This window comes from Ptiloglossa arizonensis, chromosome 6, assembly GCF_051014685.1.
Source record: "Ptiloglossa arizonensis isolate GNS036 chromosome 6, iyPtiAriz1_principal, whole genome shotgun sequence".
In the NCBI taxonomy this organism is placed as follows: domain Eukaryota; kingdom Metazoa; phylum Arthropoda; class Insecta; order Hymenoptera; family Colletidae; genus Ptiloglossa; species Ptiloglossa arizonensis.
In genome coordinates this window covers 23,326,236-23,352,990 of record NC_135053.1, presented here as the reverse complement: position 1 = coordinate 23,352,990, position 26,755 = coordinate 23,326,236, and the positions used below count along the sequence as shown (strand labels likewise).

General features: G+C 40.2%; 1 protein-coding gene across 7 annotated transcripts; it reads right to left on the bottom strand.

The window, feature by feature from the left end:
• Positions 1-213: 213 nt before the first annotated feature.
• Positions 214-26,171, bottom strand: L(2)gl (LLGL domain-containing protein l(2)gl). Of its 7 annotated transcripts, XM_076314764.1 has the most exons (17): positions 25,942-26,171; positions 25,473-25,828; positions 18,772-18,869; positions 16,501-16,591; positions 8,796-9,037; positions 7,743-7,881; positions 6,926-7,140; positions 6,504-6,789; positions 5,655-6,411; positions 5,331-5,487; positions 5,111-5,256; positions 4,522-5,038; positions 4,148-4,431; positions 3,703-3,838; positions 3,268-3,485; positions 2,837-2,919; positions 214-2,509 (listed from the first exon to the last, which is right to left on the bottom strand). In XM_076314764.1, the coding sequence occupies exons 2-17, from the start codon at positions 25,554-25,556 to the stop codon at positions 2,408-2,410; spliced, it is 3,555 nt and encodes a 1,184-aa protein (XP_076170879.1). In that variant the 5' UTR covers positions 25,557-25,828; positions 25,942-26,171; the 3' UTR covers positions 214-2,407. The 7 variants fall into 7 exon arrangements, with proteins under 7 accessions (XP_076170879.1, XP_076170881.1, XP_076170882.1 ...); XM_076314766.1 differs by having other exon boundaries at positions 3,268-3,467; positions 25,473-26,171; XM_076314767.1 differs by having other exon boundaries at positions 6,926-7,113; positions 25,473-26,171.
• Positions 26,172-26,755: the final 584 nt, after the last annotated feature.

Below are 26,755 nucleotides of genomic sequence, written 5' to 3'. Positions count from 1 at the left end.
GTTTTGCTACAATAGAATACCTCTTTGATATTTTCTATTTCATATTTATTACTTTATCCATGCGTGTATTCCGTTTTTATAAATATAAATGTTATCTGGTTTAAAGCGAGTTAAATAAAGTACATGTTAAAATGTTTTATGAAGTTTAAATCTCGTACGAAACAAACCAATATAAATATATAAATTTTCATTTGTAAAATAAAATATTAATAATCATTTTAGAAATAAACATCCTTTATGTATGTAAGTATCATGGTAATTGATATTAGACAAAGTAACGAGTAGGAAATTTTCAAGGGCAGTGTTTGGACAATTCACTGTGTACAATGTGTAATATTTTATCAAGGTAAAAAACCAATCAATTTTACAATAGCAGAAGCACGTTTGTTTTCATACATTCGTATCTTACTTAGCGCGATGACTTCACCTCGTTAATATAGTTTACAATTATAATAAAATCAACGTACAGGGTGCTCCAGATGCACACTTACGTAACCAGCTCTTCTCTAGTACACGAAATTGAGTTACAAATATTATACGTGAGTGAATTCGATGAAAGTAAAAATTTGTCCGACTCGATTGTTCGTCGGAAAAAATCCAAATTCGTAGTCGAGATTATTGCCTTCTCACTAAAACGGTAGCGTACGTGCTCAACCTTTGGAACACCTTGTATAACATTTATTCGCGATTTACCATGTATAAGAGACATACTTTTCGTGAAGCAGTTGATTAAAGGGAGTAAAAAGTCGTAAGAATTTACGAAATTAGAAGAAGATTAAAATCTATCTACAAAGGCTTCACGTTGGCTGCATTCATGAACAAATAAAATCGACACTTGTTTCAACGCGTGCGTACTCTCGAGAGATTGACAATAAACGCCGGCAAAACTTTGTTCGGATTCGTGTGTGAATGATATTGATTAAATGCAAAAGAAACGGATATGCCTCTTTCGTGCGTCAGTCTGTCGTTTTCAATAGAAGTATTTTACGGTATTTTTATTCGTACGTTGTTCTCGTGAAAAATCATTAACACAGTATTTATAAAACGTGAATCTAAATATGAAATTACCCCAGGGGTTGAAGTTGCGCGTTCGGTTAAGAACTTCCGTGAGATCCAAAATGATGGTGTTCTAAAATACGATTCATACTCTCGCGACACAAATCAAGCTACGTAGTATATTACTACATAACGATATAAGTATTAGATTCGTGAAATTTTACGACTTATTCGCGTAAGAAGTAATATGTAGCAATTGTCCTCCACCAAAAAAAACTCAGCAGCGGGTAGCATCTTTATCTAAAAGATCGAACATACGTGTGGTGCTAAAAACATAGTTACTTTCTTCTTCGTGTATTAAATTGATTCCATTCGACGACGTTTCGATGCTTTTCGATAGAGAAAGTCTCCTTGTACCATGGTCGTTTGTAGACAAAGAAAAGAGGAAAACTTAACGATTAACCAACGTCAATAAAAAATATATTTTTAACGGCTCTCTCCTCTACGTCATGGTCATCGATAGTCGCGTCATAAGTTTCCCTCGCTTAATCTCTGTAACATTCCTTACAATGTAATACTACTTAAGTAGCTATCTCTCTATTCGTTAGGCGTATCGATTTTTACACAACTTTTTTTCTTCGTCTTCTTCCGCGACACGCCCATTACACTCGAAATACTATAGATGGTTTAAGTCGCCTCTTTGTTAATTTTATTATTTAGAAATACAAAGTACCACAACACATACGTTGCGTTACAATATGGCTGCCATGCTCACGAACTGTGATGTATCTTGTGACTTTCTGTACAACAAACTAGAAGTTTTCGATTATCCCAAATTCACGTTACAAAAATTACGAACTTTAAAAAATGTTATCTATTTTTAAATGCTGTATCCTCGAAAATTATCTTAAAATTGTAAATCTTAGAGAATCAATTGCCGAGTAAAACAACGTGATACCGTTCCACAATCTTTTTCAGTAAAGATTTCTAACGTTTGTCTGCAAATCAGATATTAGAATTACCTAGGCCTAGTTCCACTAAACCGGTGAATTTGTATAGTTTTCGAATTTCGATCGATACAAAATCTTATAGTAGAGTGAAAAATGCAGTGACAACGTTTGATAAAAAGAATAAAACGTGTATATCGACGATCTTGGCAGTTGGGTATAACTCAAGCGGTTCGTCCTTTACAATACTCGAAAGTTTGCTCCTCTCTTATCGTTTATATGGCTAACGCTAATGCCGCGTACAAATCTAAATTTTTTAAAGAATCTACGATATATAAATTCTACCTATCGCCGCTGTGTACACGTGAGTCCATTAAGTAAAAACAGCTAATTATTCGTGGCTCTGATAATTCAGAGCGATAAAATCGGTGTGATCGGGGGCACGGGTACGATTTGGAATATTCCTAAGAACCAACTTCTTCAGGCCTGGCCAACGGAGCTTTGGACTTTTCGGTGGTCACTGTGGTTGTTGTCACCTCCAGATTTGCCAAGTCAGCTGCACTAATCTGCAATACGCATATATTTTATAAGTACACAACTTAGTTTGCCTCAACATTTTGCGACAACTACGGAACACAATCGATTAGAAAATAAGCCTTGCTACGTATACGCGAAAACAAATTGTTAGTAGATCACGAGAAGAAGTAACATAATGTAAGGAATCAATGTTCCGTGAAATACCCCAAATTTTTTAATGGACAAAACTACACACGAATCGCGTTGATTAGTGTGTTAATAGCGTACAAATATGCTAAGCGTTGGTAAGTATGCTTAAATATCGAGGTAAGGTCCGACACCAATTATTTGCAATACACTCAGTGCCGTTTGCTGACCTCGACGTTTGGGGGTAGAGTGATGGTAGCGTGTGTCGTTGTTGTCTCAGTACCGCTGCGTATCTCTCTCTCTACCGTAGTGCCTGCGCAATAATAAATAGCACAAAACAAAACAGTAACAAAAGAAATACAAATTAAAACAAAAGGGAACCGAAATGAACAAAAAATTACAAAGCGATGAAAGACGAACACAGAATATTAAGCGGTCGATGAATTGTAATCTAACGTTAAAATATTGTGGAGATTATTTCGATTATTTACAATCTTCAAAAACTGTAACAATCGATGACCTAGAAAATATCCAATTACAAGTAACGTTTAAAAATGTGTATATATGTACATGAAAATAATTGAATACGTTGTTGTCAAAAATCAAATCTTGTTAATTTATAATTGATAGAGATGTTGAATTGGTAATGGGTTTCACTCACTGTTCATTTGTTGCGTTTCGTTCGTCTGACTCGTTTCAACCTCTCCGTTAGCGGTTGTATTGTTGGTCGTTTGCGAAACAACCGTGGTGGTCTTCACGACCAATGACTGATTTTGAGTGGAAATTTCCGAGGTTCGCGAGGTTACTTCCATCTTAAGTCCTGCAAGACGATTGTGAAGTTCTTCGGAAGACGTTGCGTTTCTGAAAAGTGAACTGTTACTGCCAAGAAGATGGGCAGCACACGATACAAATCGATTAGCGGAGCAAAATAAACTTATTACAAAGCCATCGTCGGTGTACGAGAGTTAATTCACTGTCTCCCTGAGGTATTAATCTCACGTATCGTAAAATTAATTGTGAACACGTAAGCGACACGCAAAGTGTGTATAAAATAAAACAATAAGAAGCCAGGCGCGGCGGCAGCGTCTTCACTTACAGTAAGTGGTCCTTCACGCTATCGATTGTGATATCTCCGATAGAACTTAAGTCTTGACGATCGTCTTCTCCGTTTACGTCGTTGGTGCTCGCAGCTGGTTGCAGGGAGGGTTCTTTCGGGGACTCTTCGCCACTGGCTAAAAGACACGTGTTCGAGAATCGATACTAGAGAGTTGTGTCAAGACACAGCGTTTTCCAATGTTGTTAATTGGCGTAAATTACAATTTAGCGGCTAGCTTCGATTAATGAATCACAGATGATCGCAGCGAAGCAACACTTATATGTATATGTACACGGGTTACAAAATATGCCAAGCGATTACGCATATTTTTAGTAGTAGCACGTTTAAACATCTTCCTATGATGATTTTTAACCGAACGATTGTCCGATATGTATTAAATAAAAGTTTAAAGAAAGTCATCGCTAGGGAGACGCGATATACTCACTGGAACCGACCACACCATTTTCCGTGATCATCCTCTGTATCGGAGTCGTTTGATTTCCTTGACTTTCCCCTTGTGTTTCAGCTGTACCCTCGACGACGCCTTTTTTCTCCTGGATTTCTTCCTTATTCGCAGTTTCGGGGAACGATCTAGCGTTTGGTGGTAAACTCAGCGCGCAGTGGGCCTTCGTTACCTTACTCACCGATAAGGAAATTCGCTGCAGTTCCGAACTCGAGTGCAGGTACAAAGCCTCGCCGGCTTTTGTGAACGTCAACGATGAAATTCCACTGAAAGACGTAACAAGGACGATATCAATGCCAGTTACAATTTTACAAAAGCAACGAAAGCGGCGTATCCGGTTAAACATATCTACTAACTTGATATCTTCCCTCTTAATGGCAGCGGCGTTGAGCTGCCTTCTCAATTCCGGAATACTGAGTACTAAACAATCCCCGAGATTAGTCAGACATAGCAAACAGGTTTCTTCGTGCGTACCCGCCGGTTCTATGGGACACGTGAATTTCGCGAAACCCGTTTTCCGTACGCGGGAACCCTCGTGAGCGGTGAGTTTGTATTTACAATACGGTTTCAACGATGGAAGATTGAAGATTTTAAATTGTTCCTCGCTGGCGATCACGACTCTGTGAGGGGACGCCATGTCGGGGCCAGGACTTACGCCTTTCTCGGCCTCGAATGGTTCTGGCAACGGTACGCTGGACCCGTCGAGAATCGTTATCGCGATTACGGGCGCTCTGTGCTTCAATTGAATCTCTTTTCCTAATGTACAATTTACGTCCTCCTCTGTTCTTCGAACGCCCGCCGGTATCGCTAACGTGAAAACGTAGACCGTACCGTTATTGGTGCCTGCCCAAAGCGTTGGTGTGGTGTTTTGCACTGTAACGAAAGAAAATGTAACCGTAACGCGTGTCTTAAAATATTATAATTTACAACCGAGGCGATGCTTACTGCTGATAATATAACTCCTAGCAAAATATAAACATCGGACCATCGAGCCAAGTGCGTCGTCCACGGGTCTTGCTTCTACTTGTCTCTCGACGGGTTTTAATTCTACCGGTGAAAGATCGCCACTCGGGGACGATGCCACGCTGGAACTATTAAATGCAACAATGAATTCGTCGCCCATTACCCCAAAATCCAAACGGAACAAGATTCAAACGGATCTTACGTTTCCTTCTTCTTCTCCGGTGCTGTATTTCTCGTTGGACTGCTGGCATTTGTTCGACGCTGCGATCTTCCTTTTCGTAATCTTCGGAAGGACTCCCTCAACGACTTCTTGAACGACTTTCTTCTAGAAATAGGTGTATCGCCCGAACCGGAGAGATCTATAGAACACAATACATCGAGCAATACTTAATCTCATAGAAAACGATCGGCTTGATCCTACTGTTACACTCAAGATTGATTTGGCTATTTCCATACAATTCAATTAACGGTTTAGTTATGTTCTCGGTAAAAAGTATCTCAAATCGGGAACAAACTGGGCAAGTACCGTTTGGATTGAGCGTGCACTTCACACTGACAGCCTTTGCCCTTGTATAATCGAAAACAGCGAGCCCATGAGCGGTGCCAGCGGCAAGTAATCCCCATTCACTGTGTATAGCCAGTGCAGTGACCGCAGCCGGTGGATATAATTGAAGAAGACTCTGCGGTTGGAAACCGACTGCGAAGGATATGCTGGTCGTTCTCGCGGGCAGATGATCGTGACCTTTCCAAACGAATCCGTCACGATCGTTGACGATGTTCATCGTGACGGCTTTGCTCTCTTTGTTTACAGGCTCGGACGATACGGTGGCTGTAATAATATGACCAGCGGTACCGGCGACGACCAACGTCGACGACAAAGGACATAGTAGTACTTTCTTCACCGCGAGTCGCGGATCGTCCGAGTACGGATCGAAAGTGCCAACTTTTCTGAACGGTGGCCACTCGTCCTCGTCGTCCTCCGGCGGTTGCTCCAACACATCCAGATGTTCGCCGGTAAACAAAATGGACGAATTGTATTTGTACAGAGGCGTCAGAGCAACGTCGGAAGCGTTCCAGAACCTGACAGTACCGTCCTCGTGACCGGTCAGCAGCAATTCCTTGCCTTTCGGTTTATCGTTCGCTGGTTTCTGACAGAGAATAATACCACCGTCGATCGGCCACGGTTTATCCGAGTACAAGTGTTCCGTTTGCGCTTTTCCAGCCGCCACGATGCTGTCCCAAAGTTCGTCGGGGACGTTCGGCACGTGTTGCGAGCAAGTTACCTACAAAATAATAGAAAAACATTGTAATCGACGATCGTAGATCCCGAACCGTTAGTGATCACGGGTTTTCCGATTTATTCAAATTGATTTACCGCGCTCGCGTGGAGAGACACCAAATAAGGCAAGGCCATCATTTTCCATTCGGGATTGGTCAAATCGATGGCTACCACCTCTTCTTCGGCCAACACCACGATCGCTTCTGGATTGTCGATGGCGTCCTCGCCGTCTTCCTGTTTCGGGAATATGGTGAAGAAATCGATCACTTTGGACGTGAAGTCGAACACGACGTGTTTCTCCTTCGTTCTGACTGTGATCGTGTGACGGTCACCGTAAGTCGCGCGTTGCATTCCACCCGCGAATAAGAACAATTCTTTGTGCCTAAAAAAAAAACAAACGTGCTTTAGAATATTTGCGATTCGAGTGACGAATTATTGAGAAGAGGGCTCTCTCGAGAGAGATACTCGGTCCAAATCGTACGTTTGTTTCGAGAAATGGTATTTATTGGTCTACTTACTCCGCGGTTGGGTATACAAGTATTTTAGTGACAGCTTTACAGGGAAACGGCCCGTAGAGGGTGGTCGATTCCAACATGCTGTCGCTTCCTGGACTCCAAAACGCGTACGATCCGTCGTTGTGCGACGAAATGAAACGGTTCTCGGATACCCAATGGACAGATTCCAGTTGTTGCGTGGAGACGAACGTCTGCGCACGCGAAAACAAACCCATCAGCTGCACGTACACGTTCGCCAAAACCACCAAAGACACAAACAACAATCAAAACCAGCGGTACCATTTCGCGAGCCGTTCAGAACCCATCGGCACACCTTCCGCTTAAATTTAAAGCACGCTCTTACGCACGGTTCAAAATAAACAGGTGATCGTTCATTTGTCGGGAATTGTTTACAGAATTGTTAGAAATTTGTTAGATTTATTTTCTTCGGGCCATTCGTGATCTTTTTCGGGGTTTTTTCTTTTTTTCTTCTCTCCCCTTGTATTTCTTTGATATTTTATAATCACTCTCACCTAATTATCTCGAACATGCGCATTCGACAACCGCGTCTCTACGATGTCTCTAAACGACTTTCATCGGTGTGTTGTTAATACTGGCCTGTTTCGTAATCAACGAAATTAAGTGCTACTCCCCTGTAAAGAAATTCTCGTGAAATAACATTTTGTGTACCGATGGGTTAAGCGTTTGCCCACAAATATTTGCCACAAGCGAGTGTGTTTTAACTGTTCTGTAAGCGGTGTTTTTGTTACGTTCGCCGCGAGTATGGTTTCGTGTGGAAATAGTATGTTAAAAGAATAGAAAGAACAAGACGAGAGCTCACCTGTTGAGCGCCAGGAGTCGCTTTGTTCCACAGTACCATCAGACCGCGATTGTAACCTATCAGAATATTGTCTGGGTGACCTGGTTGTTCCGCTATCGCCTCGACCGCTCCTGGATTCTTCTTGTAATCGTCTGGTACACTGTCGTAACATCGATACATCGCATCAATCTATCGTTTGACGTTGAACCCCTGACGCGTAAAAAGGAACGATACACGCGTAAACGAGAATTACAGGAAAGAAAATTACTCGCTCGAAGTATCGTTCGTTCAACGATCATTGTGTTCTCCAAGGTCCGTCGAACGTTTCGAATCGATTCGTTACACTAAATCGAAGCCAGAAATTTCCAGAATCGTTTTTCCATCGATAGTTTTGCAATTATTAAAAGAGCTGGACAATTTTTATTTTTCACTTTCTACTGTTTCGACAGAACCCGTGGACAAAGTTTCATAATTGTTTCGAACCCTATTCAAATTTTATATTTCGTTGTAGACACGATATTACGAGTTACTAACGTAAAGAAGATTGTGAAAAGGATACTTTGAGAAATGTAACTTTCCATTTCCGAATTATTGAAAGAAATCTTCGTGGTAGTTTTATAGAACGTATCGGTGATAATCGATTCGAAAAAGGGTAACATACGCGTATATGAGAATTACAAGAAAAAGAAAAGAAAACTATTCCCTCAAAGTATCGTTCGTTCAACGATCATTGTGTTCTCCAAGGTCCGTCGAACGTTTCGAATCGATCAGTTACACGAAATCAAAACCAGAAATTTCCAGAATCGTTTTTCCATTGATAATTTTGCAACGATTAAAAGAGCTGGACAATTTTCATTTGTCACTTCTAATTGTTTCGAACCCTATTCAAATTTTATATTTCGTTACAGACACGATATTACGAGTTACTAACGTAAAGAGGATTGTGTTCTCAAAGATTACTTTGAGAAATGTAACTTCTTTCCATTCCCGAATTATTGAAAGAAATCTTCGCGTTAGTTTCGTAGAACGTATCGGGGGATAATCGATTCGTAAAAAGGGTAACGATGGTCTTACTTTTGCATCACGATGTCTTGGTAGATGATGGTGTCGAGCATCACGAACGTCTTCAGATTCAAAAGGTAGATGTTGCCGCCTTCCGTGCCAAGAAGAAGGTGCTCGCCGCTCGACTCGAGACACATCGCCGAGATCTTCTTCAGTTTACCCTCCAACGAAAGTGACTTGGTCTCGACGACCGAGCTCTCGTTGATCTCCCACAGATGCAAAGAATTATCATCGCACAACGAGACCACGCGGCCCTATTGCATATCAACGAACGTGTCGTTATCGTAATCGTCCTCGTGTATTCGTTTCTATTAGAATCGACCATTGTAACCTGTGCGTAGAACGCCCATGGGCGTTCGGCGAGTACGTTCGACGAACGATACTAACCGATTCCCGCACACGGTGGATGCTAAGCGTACGAGTCTGAGATCGATCAAAGATGGACGAAATTTTAATCGAACGAAATCAACGTACGATTTCTTCCATCGTACGATTGAATTTCTCTATTACGAATTATTTCGTTTCATAATTTAAATTCAAATTTTTTTTCAAAATCAGCGATAGATAACACGTAAGATTACGTAGGATAAACAAGATTTATTAATTCTTTTCTGAATTTTAAATATACGTTCGTACAACAGTAATGTTTTAACGTAATGTTTTTTAGCCCATCTTTGACGAGGACGACAGAGTCGAATACTGATTCTCGATACCTTGTGCTTCTTTACATGCATGATCGATTTAATGAATGGGTTCGATTCAGATATAACTATCGTAACATACGATAGAACGACGATTTGTTCTTCGATTATAGTTCCGTGTGACACGATTAGATTAATTTCCAAATATCGTAGGTACCATTTATAATATTTCCTATGTCTATAAACGATCGTAGGGACACGCGGGAATATTTGAAATTTCGTAACGTTCGCGTTACGGGATAAATAAAAATAATAATAACTATTGTACGCCGGCCAATTTTCGCGATCCCATCGTTTCTCTCACGAGCCAACTCCCGCGTCCTTTTTTTTTTTCCTTTATCCGACGAACGAGTCTCCTTACGGCGAACGAAGTGAAAACTCCGTGGAAAACGCAAGGTTAAGCCGGTCCGCTTCTCGTACGCGTGTTTTCTTACTTTCACGCGAATCCGTTCAGGCGCGTTTTTTTTTCTTTCAAACGCAGCATCCACTTGGTGAAAAAAAAAAAAAAAACACGAACATCGCGTAATATCGACCAGAATCCCTTTCGAGTGTTTTTAATACTTGCGATTGAATAATTAACCCTTTACGCGATTGTTTGAAATTTGGAAATGGGTGACGTACCGGTTGGGATTAATTTTCTTTGAAAAATCAGCGTTGGATAATACGTAAAATTACGAAGAATGAACAAGATTAATTAATTCTTTTCTGAACTTAAATATACGTTCGTATAACAATGTAATGTTTTAACGTAGTGTTTTTATGTGGAAATTATATTTTACGTATGAAATTTGGAAATGGGTGTTATATCCGGAATTCATTTTCTTTGAAAAATCAGCGATGGATAACACGTAAGATTACGAAGGATGAACAAGATTTAATCATTTTTTTCTGAACTTAAATATACGTTCGTATAACAATGTAGTGTTTTAACCTAGTGTTTTTGTGTAAAAATTATATTTTACGTATTAAATTTGGAAATGGGTTTATGTAAAAATGTTTTTATGTGGAAATTATATTTTACGTATTAAATTTGGAAATGGGTTTATGTAAAAATGTTTTCATGTAAAAATTATATTTTATAATTCTCCATCGTGTGGTATCTTTCGAAACGAAATCACAATTAATAATTTTTGTCATTCGGTCGTCGAATTGGTACGCGTCTACGAATTTAAGGAAAAGGAGAAAACTATTCACGAATCACAATTAATAATTTTTGTCACTCGGTTAACGAATTGGTATACACCTATGAATTTAAGAAAAAGGAGAAAACTAACGTGATGATTAATTTACTCGAATCTATTCGGTGTTCTCACTCTATCGTACAGCAAGCATCCATATGAAATTGATAAAAAATTTGTATCCAGATACAGACTTTCTAAACAACTTTTCATCCGTTGAATAAACATTAGAATTTTAATTACAGGGTGTAATATTTCAGAAGATGAAAAAGAAACGAATAAAAATTGAAACGTTCTCCGACTTATACGTTGCTTTCGTTTTCGATTCGATGAAACGTTACTCGTCCCTCGATTTAGACATTTCTAGCGCGATACAGATCGTCGCTTTGTGAGTAACTGAATCGACAAATATATATATATATAAAAAAGAACAACTGGAACACAGTGACTGGATGTACATTCACGGTGAGATTACAATCGTACGCTGGATATCTTATCGGTCTTAGGATTCGCTTGAAGAGTTGTCAAGATAAGAAAAGTTCGTGGCACGTAGTAGAGCATCGCGAGGAAGAACTCGTCTCGATTAGGAATCGACACGCCCTATTTCGTGTATTTCTCATGTATACGGGACGATATAGCGATCGATCGATAATAATTCCTTTTCTATTCGAAATCTCGTGGTAAAACCGTACGTACGATCGTCGATACTTGTTTCACGATTCGTTTGTTCCGAGGCCGATTAAGAAAAGTTGGTTCACCATCGAGGTGAACGAAAAACTTTCGTCTTTCGTTGTTTACGCGCGGGACGCGATGAAGTAATCTTTATTTTCCTGGCAATTATACGCCACTTTTCCCTATTACTTTCCTTATGTGTGTGTGTGTTTTTTTTTTCACCGTACCGGTAATTAATTATCTCCGAAGTGTTCGCTCCCGCGCTTGCACGCGCCTGCGCCACTCCACGCGCACGCGAATCGCTCGTGTACAGGGTGCTCCGAAAGAATTCGAAAACCTTCGATCTTTTCGATCGCGTTAACCGGAGAGTTCGTGTTTGTCCTCGAGTTGACGTTATTTGAAAAATGAAATAAAAAAAATAGGAAAAAGAGTCAAAGGTTAAGTTACATCGTTGCACCGTGAAGATCACGTGAAGTCTCGACTTACATCACATGCCTACATGTATCGCCTCGTAGATTTATTAGCTCGAATCAAGGCCTCGTCTCCTTTTTCTTTTTTTTTTTTTATCGATATTTAGAGTAAAGGTCGGACGATTTTCCGATTCTACGAATCAAGCATTGATTTCAATCGACATTATTTCGATAAACGGAGAACGCTCGATTTTACTTTATATATATGTATACCAAAGTATACAAAGAAAGGAAGACAATGTTTAGAAAGTAAATACGATAACAGAACGAATCGACTGTATTCAATTATCAACGATCGGTAAATAAATGGAAACGATTACTCGAGCATATTACATATAAGTGCATGCACTGCATTTTCCCCGTAATCGATTTGAAAAACACGAGAGCTTGTGCGAAACAGAATCTTTACTTCAACGCACTTTCGATTCTTTTCCCCCGAGGAGAATTATTTTCTTTAAAAAAATATATATATCGCGATACACATTTTGAAACACCTTGTATACTTAATTCTCTTAGCGATTAATCAAGCATTTGCGTTCTCGGTGAGAGAGGGAGAAAGAGGAAAAAGGTTGCGTAAAATTATCCGACCAATACAATATGTACGATTTTGTGTAACATATTAAGGTAGAAAACATTTCGTAATAATATTTGATCGGTCGTATACTTTATGCAAAATGTACGAAGTCGCGAAAGAGTGTTATACTATAGTGCTGACCTTTACGGTCGAGGAGGGCTACAATGACGTTCATTGTGGTGGTTTCGTATATTATTTATTCGTACACACGTGCGAGAGTGCATTGCGCGTGTCGCGCACACGGTTATGCAACTCAGCAACGGCGACGGCATAAGCCGAACACGGTGTCACGTTACCCGTGCAACGCGTGTGACTTTTAAAACAACCATAACTTCACACCTCGCTCCTTTTCATTACAATGTATTCGATCATTGGAATATCGTCGCGTAATGATCAAAGTTACACGACTCGAAAATACTCGGTTTCGTTTGGATACGAATGCAATAAGTCACTAAGATTTGAATTGAAACAACCATAACTTCACACCTCGATTATAATGTATTCGATCATTGGAATATCGTCGCGTAATGATCAAAGTTACACGACTCGAAAATACTCGGTTTCGTTTGGATACGAATGCAATAAGACACTAAGATTTGGATTGAAACAACCATAACTTCACACCTCGATTATAATGTATTCGATCATTGGAATATCGTCGCGTAATGATCAAAGTTACACGACTCGAAAGTACTCGGTTTCGTTTGGATACGAATGCAATAAGACACTAAGATTTGGATTGAAACAACCATAACTTCACACCTCGATTATAATGTATTCGATCATTGGAATATCGTCGCGTAATGATCAAAGTTACACGACTCGAAAGTACTCGGTTTCATTTGGATACGAATGCAATAAGACACTAAGATTTGGATTGAAACAACCATAACTTCACACCTCGATTATAATGTATTCGATCATTGGAATATCGTCGCGTAATGATCAAAGTTACACGACTCGAAAATACTCGGTTTCGTTTGGATACGAATGCAATAAGTCACTAAGATTTGGATTGAAACAACCATAACTTCACACCTCGATTATAATGTATTCGATCATTGGAATATCGTCGCGTAATGATCAAAGTTACACGACTCGAAAGTACTCGGTTTCGTTTGGATATGAATCCAATAAGTCACTAAGATTTGAATTGAAACAACCATAACTTCACACCTCGATTATAATGTATTCGATCATTGGAATATCGTCGCGTAATGATCAAAGTTACACGACTCGAAAATACTCGGTTTCGTTTGGATACGAATGCAATAAGACACTAAGATTTGGATTGAAACAACCATAACTTCACACCTCGATTATAATGTATTCGATCATTGGAATATCGTCGCGTAATGATCAAAGTTACACGACTCGAAAGTACTCGGTTTCATTTGGATACGAATGCAATAAGACACTAAGATTTGGATTGAAACAACCATAACTTCACACCTCGATTATAATGTATTCGATCATTGGAATATCGTCGCGTAATGATCAAAGTTACACGACTCGAAAATACTCGGTTTCGTTTGGATACGAATGCAATAAGACGCTAAGATTTGGATTGAAACAACCATAACTTCACACCTCGATTATAATGTATTCGATCATTGGAATATCGTCGCGTAATGATCAAAGTTACACGACTCGAAAATACTCGGTTTCGTTTGGATACGAATGCAATAAGTCACTAAGATTTGGATTGAAACAACCATAACTTCACACCTCGATTATAATGTATTCGATCATTGGAATATCGTCGCGTAATGATCAAAGTTACACGACTCGAAAGTACTCGGTTTCGTTTGGATATGAATCCAATAAGTCACTAAGATTTGAATTGAAACAACCATAACTTCACACCTCGATTATAATGTATTCGATCATTGGAATATCGTCGCGTAATGATCAAAGTTACACGACTCGAAAATACTCGGTTTCGTTTGGATACGAATGCAATAAGACACTAAGATTTGGATTGAAACAACCATAACTTCACACCTCGATTATAATGTATTCGATCATTGGAATATCGTCGCGTAATGATCAAAGTTACACGACTCGAAAGTACTCGGTTTCATTTGGATACGAATGCAATAAGACACTAAGATTTGGATTGAAACAACCATAACTTCACACCTCGATTATAATGTATTCGATCATTGGAATATCGTCGCGTAATGATCAAAGTTACACGACTCGAAAATACTCGGTTTCGTTTGGATACGAATGCAATAAGACACTAAGATTTGGATTGAAACAACCATAACTTCACACCTCGATTATAATGTATTCGATCATTGGAATATCGTCGCGTAATGATCAAAGTTACACGACTCGAAAATGCTCGGTTTCGTTTGGATATGAATCCAATAAGTCACTAAGATTTGGATTAAAATAACCATAACTTCACACCTCGATCACAACATATTCGATCATTGGAATATTGTCACGTAATGACCAAAATTACACAACTCAAAAGTACTTGGTTTCATTTGAATATGAATCGAATGAGACATTAAGATTTGTATTGACCCAATTTTTGATGGTACATCACAACTCGGATTAACCCAATTCCCCGGCACGTTAAGACTCGGATTAACCCAATTTTGCATAAAATTTCAGCGAATCTAGAACAGTACCCACGTTGACACTGAAATTAACCCCAATGTTTCACGGACGTAAAAATTTGAGCCGAGCGCAATTGTTGAAAGACGTTTCAGATTCGAAGGAATTAAACGTTACGATAAGACTTCGATTAACGCAACGGTACATCACGTGTTGGATTAATCCAATGATGCAAGTAATACTCGATGATTCAGCGACGTTTAACTTCCACCAGCTCATCGAATTTAAAAGACTCGTGACCCTGCAGCCGTGATAGCGACGGTAGTTATTTAACGAATACAGATTCTGCTGATACATTAACATGGATGTGAGCGAGTCTGGTTCGGGAAAGAAGTGCAAATTTCTTACATTCCTTCCAGGCGTATCGCACTCGAAAGCTATTAAAATACAGCCATTAGGAGCTCCGAATGAGAACGACGAATCAGATAATGACCTCGCTTTCAAAATACTCGACGTAATTCCAGGAAAGTTCTGAGCAATTGTGGGGAAAAACATCACGGTTGATTACTTTAAAAGCTACCTAAGACTTTCTCTGGTAACTTCCCGTGCCTGTACTCGACACAATACGATCGAAATAGAGGATCGACTGTCTACTCGATCTCGCGGGGCAGACCTGCCGTACAAACTGAATCGTTTCCTACATTTCAGCTATATGACGCATTCTCGATTACTCGGTAAGTACGATTTCTTCGTACTCGTCGTTCTCGCACTCGGGAACGAGTCAAATATCGCCAGGGGGTGATCAAATTAACGTAAGAGGCAAGAGTAAAAATTCCAGACGGAATTACGAAAGTATGAAAAATACCACGGCCGATTTAAATGTTCTTCTGCAGTATCGTGCGATATGAATCTCGTACGCGCGAGCCCTCTGCGCCAAACTCAACTCGAACGGGTTACGCCCGCTGCAATATGTAAAGTGTTCGGTCATCGTATTTGGGAACAGTTTCGTTAATTTACGAATCTATCGTACTTTACGAAAAAATAATTTTCTTTAAAAGATATATATTGTGATACACACTTTTATAAATAATAAACTCAACTCCAATGGGTTCACGTCCGCTGCAATATGTAAAGTGTTCAGTTACCGTATTTGGGAACAGTTTCGTTAATTTTCAAATTTTGCTAAACAATTTGAATAAAAATTGAAATAATTCAATATCCTCTTTGCAACGATCGTTCGTACAGTGTGACGATCACTTAAATTAAATTTTAACCCTTTGCACTCGAAACTTTTCTGCTAGCAGAAACTAGCTCCTCGGTGAAATCCTTCAAATCGTGCAATTAATTTAAAATGGTTCGTTTCAACGTTTCGTATACATATGTTTACATCTTACAAGAAAGAAATAACTCAATTTCAATTTAAATTTCAAACCACGATGATTTTCCCAATTGGAGAAAATGCACCGAGTTAAGTGGCGATCGAGGATCGCCTCTCGAGTTCAAAGGGTTGAAGAGATAACGCGATCCTTGGATAGAAAATGTGAATCTTACCTCGTTGGGCAGAGCGACGATCTTCGTGACGGCATTTTCACCGCTGTCGATGGTGTGCTGTCCATAGAACTCGACACCGGGCCTGCCGAATCTACGATCGTGCGTCAGTCAAGGAAAATAGAGAACTCTACATATATCTTGCTCCAGAAGCGACCCGCGTCCACTTCTGGCGGTGTGCACGCGTACACGCGCTCTTGCATCGAAAATGACCGACTTAACGCGCTGACGGGGGCGATTGTGCTCGCCGAGCTGCTCAAGGAATGTACGCGAACTTCTTCGAATTAAGAACTTACATTCTGGAAGATCCTCCACGTGTACGCAACAGTCCCGAACTATTTGAAACGTACAACTACTTAAAACCGTTTGAGTCCCAAGCAGCGCGATCGCGCTTTTTGGATTTTGTGTCGAAAAATCTCATACGTAAAAAAATAAAGCGCTGTCGCGCTGTTAGGGATTTTTCGACAGTTTCTTTTTCAATACCCCTTAGAACTTTAACGGTTAAGATCGTCGTCAGTAGGGACCGTTAGTGTACGAAGTGAAATAAAAATTTCATTTTTATAAAGAAAATTCAATTTTTATAAAAGAATTTCATTTCTATAAAGAAAATTTAATTTTTATAAAGAAAATTTCATTTTGATAAAAAAAATTTCATTTTTATAAAAACAATTTCATTTTCATAAAAAAAATGTCTCGTGTCTTGTACTCGAGGAACTATAGATGGAACGAGGCGCTTAAAAATAATTTAAACACCGAAACAAGTACAGTTTCCTCGTACCGTTCGAAACGATACTCGTCGAATCGTTTAGAAAATTAAATTCCGTGTATCCGAGTATATCGAGTAAAGGTTTCGCGTTGTTTGAAAATCCTTGAATATCGTGGCTCCTCTCGGCATCGAACGGAATAAAAACGAACGCGAAAGAAGGATATAAAAAGTAAACGCGGTTTATAAAGATCGCAACGTCAAATAGCGGTGTCCTTCGAGAAACGGTAAAGACGTTTATTATTTTGCCTTGCGAAATGATAATGATCGTTGTCTTATTACGTACACGTTGGAACATCTGTCACCGGGGCTCGTTGCCTGAATAAAACGCGCGGTAAGCCAATAAAACACGCGGCCACCGCGTCGAGCATCTTTCACGTGTTCGTAATTAACATCCTCTTTCTTTTTTTTTTCTTTTTCTTTCTTCGTATTTATCGCGCGCTACGCGAATCGATGAAGTTCGCGGGAACAACCGAAAGAAATTACGCTTTCGCCGGCACGAACTTTTACAATAAACTCGACAGCGTGTAATTTACGGTTGATTAACGACACTCCCCGGCTGCGTATTAGATGTAAAATATCGAGGTAGATTTTTCATTCGACCCTCGACGCGTTCCCGCATCGACGAACGACGTGTATCCTACACCCGTCCGGAATCCTTCCACCGAATCGATAACTGACCAAACGCGAACTGGGTAACGAGGTAACAACAACGCGTCTCCGAGTGCAAGTGTACTCTACGAAGTGTTTCCGCGCCTTTGATCGGCGTCCTTTATTTTTTTGCTCGAAAAGTTGATAAAAGTCCCCCGGTATGAAAACACAGGAGTCTCGTATAGATTCGTGTGTAATTACACGTGTCTTTGGAAGAAAAACTAACGCATCGACGAGCAACGAGGATACATGCACGACGTGGAAGAGTCAATATATTCCACGTGTGTTCCGAGAACGATTAAACGTTTCCCCGATCGAACGATCATCGGGCCAACGAGGAATTATACGCGCGGTGGTGTCCAGTTTCAGCAACGACGGTAGCCGAACGCAACCGAATGGGAAAATCCATCGGAATACGACTCGCACCGAGGAGAAGACTGCACGAGGTCAACGCAATGGGAGACTACGTCGCTATAGAACGTAAAAACGCGTGATCCTGCGCCGCGATGTCCTCCAGAAAGGAGAGGCGCCTCGTCGATGAAATCCGTGGTCGTTCGACGACGAGAAATACAGGAAGAATAGATTTGGCGATTGTACAGCGTGTGACGTAACCAAGATCAGCGATATCGAGAAGGAGGAGGTTAGTAATCGAGAGATATCGATCGAGTTTTCTTCGAGTGTCCCTTCGACGCTCGGAAGGTTTTTCGTGGATTTATCGACAGGTACCGAACGTCAACCAGTACCGCCGGTGTCTCGAGACCAGATTATAAATACCGAAAGAAAGAAAGAAAAAACAAAAAGGAAGAGAGAGAGAGAGAAGTGGTCGGAGGCAAAACGAAGCAAGAAAAGCAAAAGGATACACCTTGATGGCGCCGGATGCCGTGCCGATGATCATCACCCGCAAACTCGGATCCCATGCGAGGGCTGTCGGTTTGTTTGGGAACCCATGCTGCACCGTCTGCAAAGAACAGGAAACAGTTATCAGTTGGTCAGCTACAGTTACTAGACGTAAAATCGATGTACCACTGTCGATTACACTGAAAGTTATTACGTTAATCGATCGAACGCTTTTCCAATCGTATACTATTTGATATTTGTTAACTTTTATTTGTAATATTTACTATTCGCCGTGAGACAATTTGTATGTCGAAATATTTCTGTAATACACCAAGAGATAAAATTTTATTTTTTTTTTTAAATTTGTTACCGTGTATCATATATATATAGTTTCAAGAAATATGGTACCAACGTGAAAAGAATTACACGATCGTATTCATTTTAACGAGAATAAAACAATTCTCGTATGAGTATTTATTGTTCGTTGTTTATTAAATAAAACACGTTCAACTTTATTCCGATAAATGTGTCAGGATCTATCGTATTACACGAGGATGAAATTTGATCCCCTACAGTCTGAACGCTGTCCTCTTACCGGAGATGCTAGATGAACGAATCTTAATTTGCCCTATTTGTTGGATAAAAGAAATTTTATTTCGACTCGGTGCGTGCGAGCCGAACACGCGTTGCGTATGTACGTGTTCCTTTTCTCCGCACCAGAGTGAACGAAAGCTTCGCACTTAATGGGTTAAGTCATATCGTGGTGTCTCGATTCATGAATCAACTCCGTCATTTCGCTCGTTCTTCGCAATTATTGCACTCTCCGCCGTAATCAGCGTACTATTTATATATGAATGTCGCTAATAATAGTTCGCGCTATCTGTACCCCGTCTCTAGTACGCGCGGGTGCCCATAAACAATTTTATCCGCGACAGCTATCAATTTATACGAAACTTCGACATACACGAGGAGAACAATGGCGTGTAAAATCTGAGCTTGTTTGAGATATATTTTTAAACGAGTACACAAAGCTTCTCCGTTGATAACATTGAACGAAATACCGGTTTCGCTACCAACCTTCACTTTCTACTTTTCGTGCAAGTAATCATAAATACTTTAAGGACTAGGACCAAAGGAGAACTACACTCGTCTAATCTGTTTTTATTATTTCCGAATAATACCAAAAAGGCGTTTATTCGTTTATAAATAGCTATGTTTTTAATATTACAATCGTTATTATATCGGTACGTGTAGTACATGTACAGTAGTTCGCGAAAAGAAGATCAAAAGCATAGACGACACTTTACGTATACCCTCTGACGAGTAGTGCGAGAAACATATGTAGCGCTCAAAGGGTTAACGAGGAACTAAAAACAAAACTTTGACCGTATAGTGGTATGTAAATAGACTACAGGGCAAACTCAAATAAGGGAAACAGCGTGAGACAGACTAACGAACGTACACTTCCCTTCCGCGATTGGTTCCGGGTTCCGAATGCAATTGACGATATTTACGCGCGTCAATCGTTTCCGACTTTCTCGGCGTAACGTTTACTCGCCACGGCACCGATTTTGGGCGAAACGAGCACCGTATTAGTCATCGATGAGTCAGATTCAGTCAATCCCCGTTAATCGAGCGGTTTTATCGACCGATGGTGCACGCGTACGCGCTTCCCGTTGGCAAACGAGGATCGTAAAGAATTCTCGTTTACGGTCGGCAATTAAAAAGTTTCGGTCATACTGTTTGCAGTGATTTGCATCCCGTTGCACAGGGCGAAGCTCCCAACAAAGGTCGCTGAAACGACTTTGTTACGTTTGAAGATACGAAAAAAATTATCGAACAAAGTTCGAATGGTTTTTCTTTGTACCGAAAGGTCATGTATGATGATACGAACACTATTTTTGTCGAACCCCCGTTTTGAGAGCACAAGGTTATCGAACTTTTTTTTATTAAGAGGCCTTACTTAGTAGGCGTTCAAAGTATTTAACCTCAATTTTAACACAACGTAATAATCTTGAAATCAGTGACTCCTCCATGTTTCAGTCTCGTAACTATAAAACCGATACGAGTGAAGTACTTGTACTTGAAGATAGCACGATCGGAAACCGTGTATTCTTGTCATTATTTTTAGAATTATACGTTTCAAAATTACTCTCGTTGACCACTGCAACAATCCCGCGTATTGGTTATTTACCGTATATTATTAGGAATAAAATTTAGTCGTAGATTTTCGAAAAAATATTTTCGTCCAAACGAAGGCGAAATATTCCAACGTTCTAGGACAGGTGATGAATGGTTGAAAGGCCGAGGAGAGCCGAAAAACCTTTCTACCTGAATCCAAAAGATCCTTGGTAAGTATGGCTACACGGTGCAACCGCTGAGATTTAGGACTGCCCACAATATCGATTTGGCGCGCATTTCTACCACGCGATTAGAAAAACAGTTGTTCGTCGGTGAGGTAGAGCGGAGCGAAAAGAAAAAAAAAAGATGGAGGGACGAGAGACTTGGCCTAGCTAATTTCCATGAGAAAGGGTGTCACACCGTTTCCGAGATTTAGGAGACTCAATCGCGAGAATTAAAACAAGAAGCTGTACAAGTACAACACGGGTGAAGTCTCAATAAGGTTTAATCTCGACTACCTATAGTTTTTATTTAATCTCGATTAAGTCTAACCTTGCGACTGGAATTGCGTTAAGCTAACACTGATCAAACGATTCCATATAAAGGTGTACTAGTTCTCGAAACATTTGAATCTCGAATATATCGGACTGTCGTTAGGTTATCCAATTACTTCTCACATCTACACAGTGAAAAAAATATCGATCTTTAAAATTACGCGTCCTATTGTAAATGTGTATTCAATAAAATGAACGTCGCGTCGGATACACTGAACTAATTCCATTCTGGGAAACGTTAAAAATTGTTGCTCGATCGATAATCCCCCTGCGACATTCCTTCGGCGTTAATATTTTATTTTGGTGCTATAGCTACCTTCCTAGAGACTTGGAGATATTACAGAATTCGTTACTTGATTCGTACTTAAGATATAAATCGATAACTTTTTGTATAAATAGTTGTTAACACTTTTATTCCATTTAGAGAAAGAGAGAGAGAGAGACTAGAAATCTTTTGTACCTTACTTCTACATTGTAGATAACGATTGTTTGACACGGGTATGAAAATAGTCGTTTATGTGATAAAAGTCTAGGTAAACCTTGTGTTTACACTACCCTGTATACGATTTACTTTTATACGATTAAATAAACATGAAAAATAATTTAAGAGATTAAAATGAATTCAACGGTTATTCTCACTCTCGACGCTAGTTTACAGTGAAACTTTCGGAATAACTGGCGCGCGTCGGTATACGTAGGTACAACCTAGAGAACCTAACGGTATATTCTTACGAGTGTATTAAAACGAACGTAAAAAGGGCTAGTCGCGTTATCGTATTTTTGTTTGCACAAAAGACCGATAATATCTTCTCCGGTATCATATTTTTTTTTCATTGTCGGAAGTTCGTAGAATTATCGACGGAATCAACGTATTAGTACGATTATACGAGTTACAGGAAAGATATCAATTTTGTTATTTTATAATTTTATTACCCATCGAGTTAAAACCTTTTTACGATGCATTAAAGACTCCTTAAAGGTACAAAGGGCTTTTTAATTATATCGAATTAAATTATCGATCCACGCCTCTTTCCGGTCAACAGAAAGCTACCAACAATCAGTGACGCAACTAAATGTCATTCGTGCAACTAAACGAACGCTACAGTTCTAGAAAAGCAACGAGTTCAATTAAGACAACAGGCGTTCTTCGCTCTGAGGGCTTTCTAACCTTTTTCCAACTTACGCGTCTTAACGCGCAGAGCGCGCTACTTCTGCTTTCAATTGCCTAACAAAGAAATTAACCTACATTTCTTATTCCATTTTCTAACTGAATGAGCGTATAACGCGAATTCACGTGCGATAAAATGTTCCCATTGTTGAACACGAGATTCAAATACGGAAATGTTTAACTAAGATACGAATAACCAGCATGATTTTTAACAAATCATCGTAAATGTAATAAACGTTCTTCTATGATTCTATTTTTTAATTCTCATTTCGAACTTTAAATTCAAACTTATATATAGTGCCTCTTCCAAGTCAGTATACTAGTATCATCGTATATAGTATTTTTTATAAAACACTATATACTAAACACTATTTCAAAAACGGATATAGAGTATAAAACTAATAAAAAACTTAATATTGGGGTTTTAAATGAGATACGTAGATACTATCGGTACATAGATAAGCGTATCTTTTTGCTTATTTTCGTAAGCGTGCTAGGAAGTTTTTCTAAAATTCATACTTTAAAGAAACGCCCAGGAAGGACGCGATTACAGTTACGACTGTTCGATTGTTGAAAAATCGTATAGCCACTCTATCGTGGATCAATCGATCGGTGCCGGCGCGACCTGATTTGCCCGCGCAATCGTTTTCGCAATCTGTGTGTCGTCAAACTTCGAATCCACAGAGTGGGGAATTAAACCGCGATAAGGTTTCGCGACGGTGCACTCGATGGTCGACGACGATGACAACCAGCCGGAGACAGAACCGCTAAAGAAACGCGCCACGCACACCGCGCGACCACAATAATCCTGACTGGGCACCCTGTGTCTCGGGGCCAGCCGTCTTCTAGACTTTCGGTATCGATTACGTTCGGGTATCGACCTGTTGATTCCGCGCCGGTTCGCTCTTCGAGCACGCTGCTGTATCGTTTTCTCCGCGGTGGCAGTTCTCTAAGTCGTCGCATATTGAAATACATATTGTTTCTCCGAAGGTTAAAGTTTACAAATGGATAAGACACAAGCGAAACGGTGTTTGATACTCGATCGTTACACATGACACGAACATGGAAGGACTCTCTCGTAACACGTGTGCCCTGAGCTTTGAAAAAACATTCTTCATTTGCTACCGAACCGTTTCGTCGCGAAGGACGCATGTCTACGCTCTCGATGAGCGAGCGATCGTTTGCGACGAGCGTATCAATATACTCCTAAATTACATTCAATTTACTACGTTAAATTTCTATTAGGTGATGCGACAAGACAATTACCGTTTCGTCTTTGTCCGGTAACGTATGAAAATTTCCGCGCGCGTCGTTTACGCCACGAGTCTTACGTGGAAAAGCAACTTTTTCCTATCCGTATATGTACCGTGAACAGTCTTATTTACGCGCGCACGCCACATCGAAAGGGTTAATGGCTTCTATTTCGCATCACGAAAAGTCGAGGTAGTCGAGTGACTTTTACTTTACGAATTCGAATTGAATAAATCAGGGAACATAAATTTAACAGGTTTTCGAAACTCGAAAAGTTGATAATACGTCGTTGAAAACTGTGCCAAGAGAGAACGAGTCGAAAGACATCGCGAATAATAAAATTTCGAAAGGGATTGTTGAAAATTATCCACTTCGAGGTATAATAGAGATAACTTCACAGCTGACTATTTTTTATTGTTTAAATCTTACGATTTACATCGAGGTATCGCACAAATAATTGTCTTCTCGCAAAATGAACCTCAACGGATATTTCGTATGCAGCCGGCATTCAACCCAGACCTATCTCAGGCACTGTGCCTATTGTGTCTAGTAGATAATACAAGCTCAGTACTATCGTAAAGAAAATATTAACATTTCGATGCGGGTGCACGGTCTCTTAGAACCACCGTTGAATTAAGAAAAATGGTAATTCAAAGTACGTTTTATCGTGCGGTTGTTGTGCATACGTGATAAACGGGAATCAAAGATGAATTCGTTCGTTCGAAACCTCTTTATCGCGAGTTAATTCGGGACAGGTTTTTCTTTCGATTATGCACGAATCGCTGTATCGTGATGTATTTATGGATCTCCTTGAAACTCGATATTCTCCGTCTTTTTAACATCTTTCCGAAGCAAGAGATTTATCCGCGAAACGATCACGAGAAACGCGTACAAGAAGACGTAAAGAAACTCTTGTTCCGTAAAATGCATCGCGTGTCAACATCGTGATATCACACGAAGCAACAGATCGCTATCTGCGGTGGTAACAGAGTAAACTTTCAATCGCGAGTATGTCGACTTTATAAATAATGAATGTGCAAATAAAACGGAGAAAAAGAACGATCGGTCTGATTCAAGAGCCGATACGGCCGATAAAACTAACCCCTCCGATGCCCTGTATCTAACACTGTCCCACTAGTTTCGATTAAGCCATTAAAAGCATATTTAAGAGACACGGTGTAGAATAAAAAGCAAAACAACGAAGAAGAGTGAAAGTCATTCGATACTTTGATAAAGAAGCTTCTCTACATCTTCGAAATTGATCGAATAGACTCTTACTGGCTAAGCGTGCATAATTGAAAAAAACATCGTACCGATCTTCGCTCTCGCTTTCTTTCAGAATGATTAAAACGCAACGAAATACTATTTCTCTATTATACCGGACTCATTACTTTCGCATTTGAAACGTGAATATCGATGTTATCGTGTAAACGCTACGAACGCCCGATAACATTGTTTTCTCGCGAGAGGTGAATCTAATCTATCTCGGTGATCTTAACGTCTGCAACAAAAAAAAAAAAGGAAAAATAGTGCTCCGGCGGTAAAAGCAGAGGAGCGGAAGAAAGTGTCCGGTGCGTTTCGCCGGGTCGGGTGTGGGCGAACCTTTTCCGATCGAGAGAGCAAGACTCACCTTTCGAAAGGCGAAAAGATCCTTTTGCAGTTTCTGTCGCTCGGCCGTGGGTTGTTGGCCCTTTCCCCTGATAAACTTCAGCATCTCTGTCAGGCGTTCGTTTCCTCTCGAGCGGCGCGTCACATACACGTCCGTTAAAGACGGTTAAACCTCACTCCGGGTGCAAGACACACACGCGGTACGTATCATCCACCGTCGTCGCGAAGGGCTCGCTAGGACCGCGGCACCTCCCCGTAATTAAAACATTCTTGAATGGAACAGTGAAACTCTCTCTGGCGCGCGCGCGCTCTTCGTGTACCGCACAATACCGTGTTCCGTCGGTGCGTTCGACCGCCACACACGTCCGTCTGATACGCCTGCAACACGTCAGTCCCCTGTCTTTCACGCCGTATCCTCCTCCTTCCTTCCTTCCTTCTCTTTCTCCCTTTCACACGCACTATCTATCCTTTTCACTCTCAAGCTTGCTCACCGAATCCAGCCTGCCTCCTGACCGATGTGTCAGCCGCTTCGCGTTTATCGGCGACGTTCCGCGAAAATCGTTATGGTCGTACGCGAGAATGATCTAGGACGACGCGCAGCACAGTGCTCTGGCGTGCTATCCGACTCACGATACGAACGAACACGTAAAAACCATCGAAATATACGAACAGAGGCGTGAAGTCATTCCACGTCTGTCGCTCGCGTCTCTCGTATCTTTTGCCGTCGCGTCGGCTTTCTGCCAATCACAGGGTTCGGTTATGTTCGACTGTAGTCGGTAGAAATCGACTTTGTTCGGCGAGACTCGGGACGAAAGCCTGCTCGAACGCGCCCGAACGAACAATGACCTCGGTCAGGCCTGCCAAACTTCACGATCGAATACCCACTTTCACTCGATTCGATGACTAGGTTGACCGTTAGCCTCGTGGAAATAATATTTTGCATTGGTGTTCTATTTTCTTAGCCAGTTTATGCCCGCAAACTGACAGTAAATTAAAACATTCGAAAATTATGTGTACTTCAATTTATGATTCAAATGATTCGTATGTGACGTTTAAACCAGTTTCTAAATTTATTTAGCGAATTAAATACGACCATTCCTCATCGCGTAAACACATTGATTCGTATAATTTAACAAAGTTTTAATTCAATCACGTTTTTCATGAGATTTTATTGCTAAATTAAACAATTTCTACACGAAAGAAAATGTTATGACATGAGAAAAATTTCGTTTAAAGTTCAAGGATAAATTGATACTTCACGTACATTGAGCCGACATGATGCGTCATGTTTAAAAAGTGTTATAA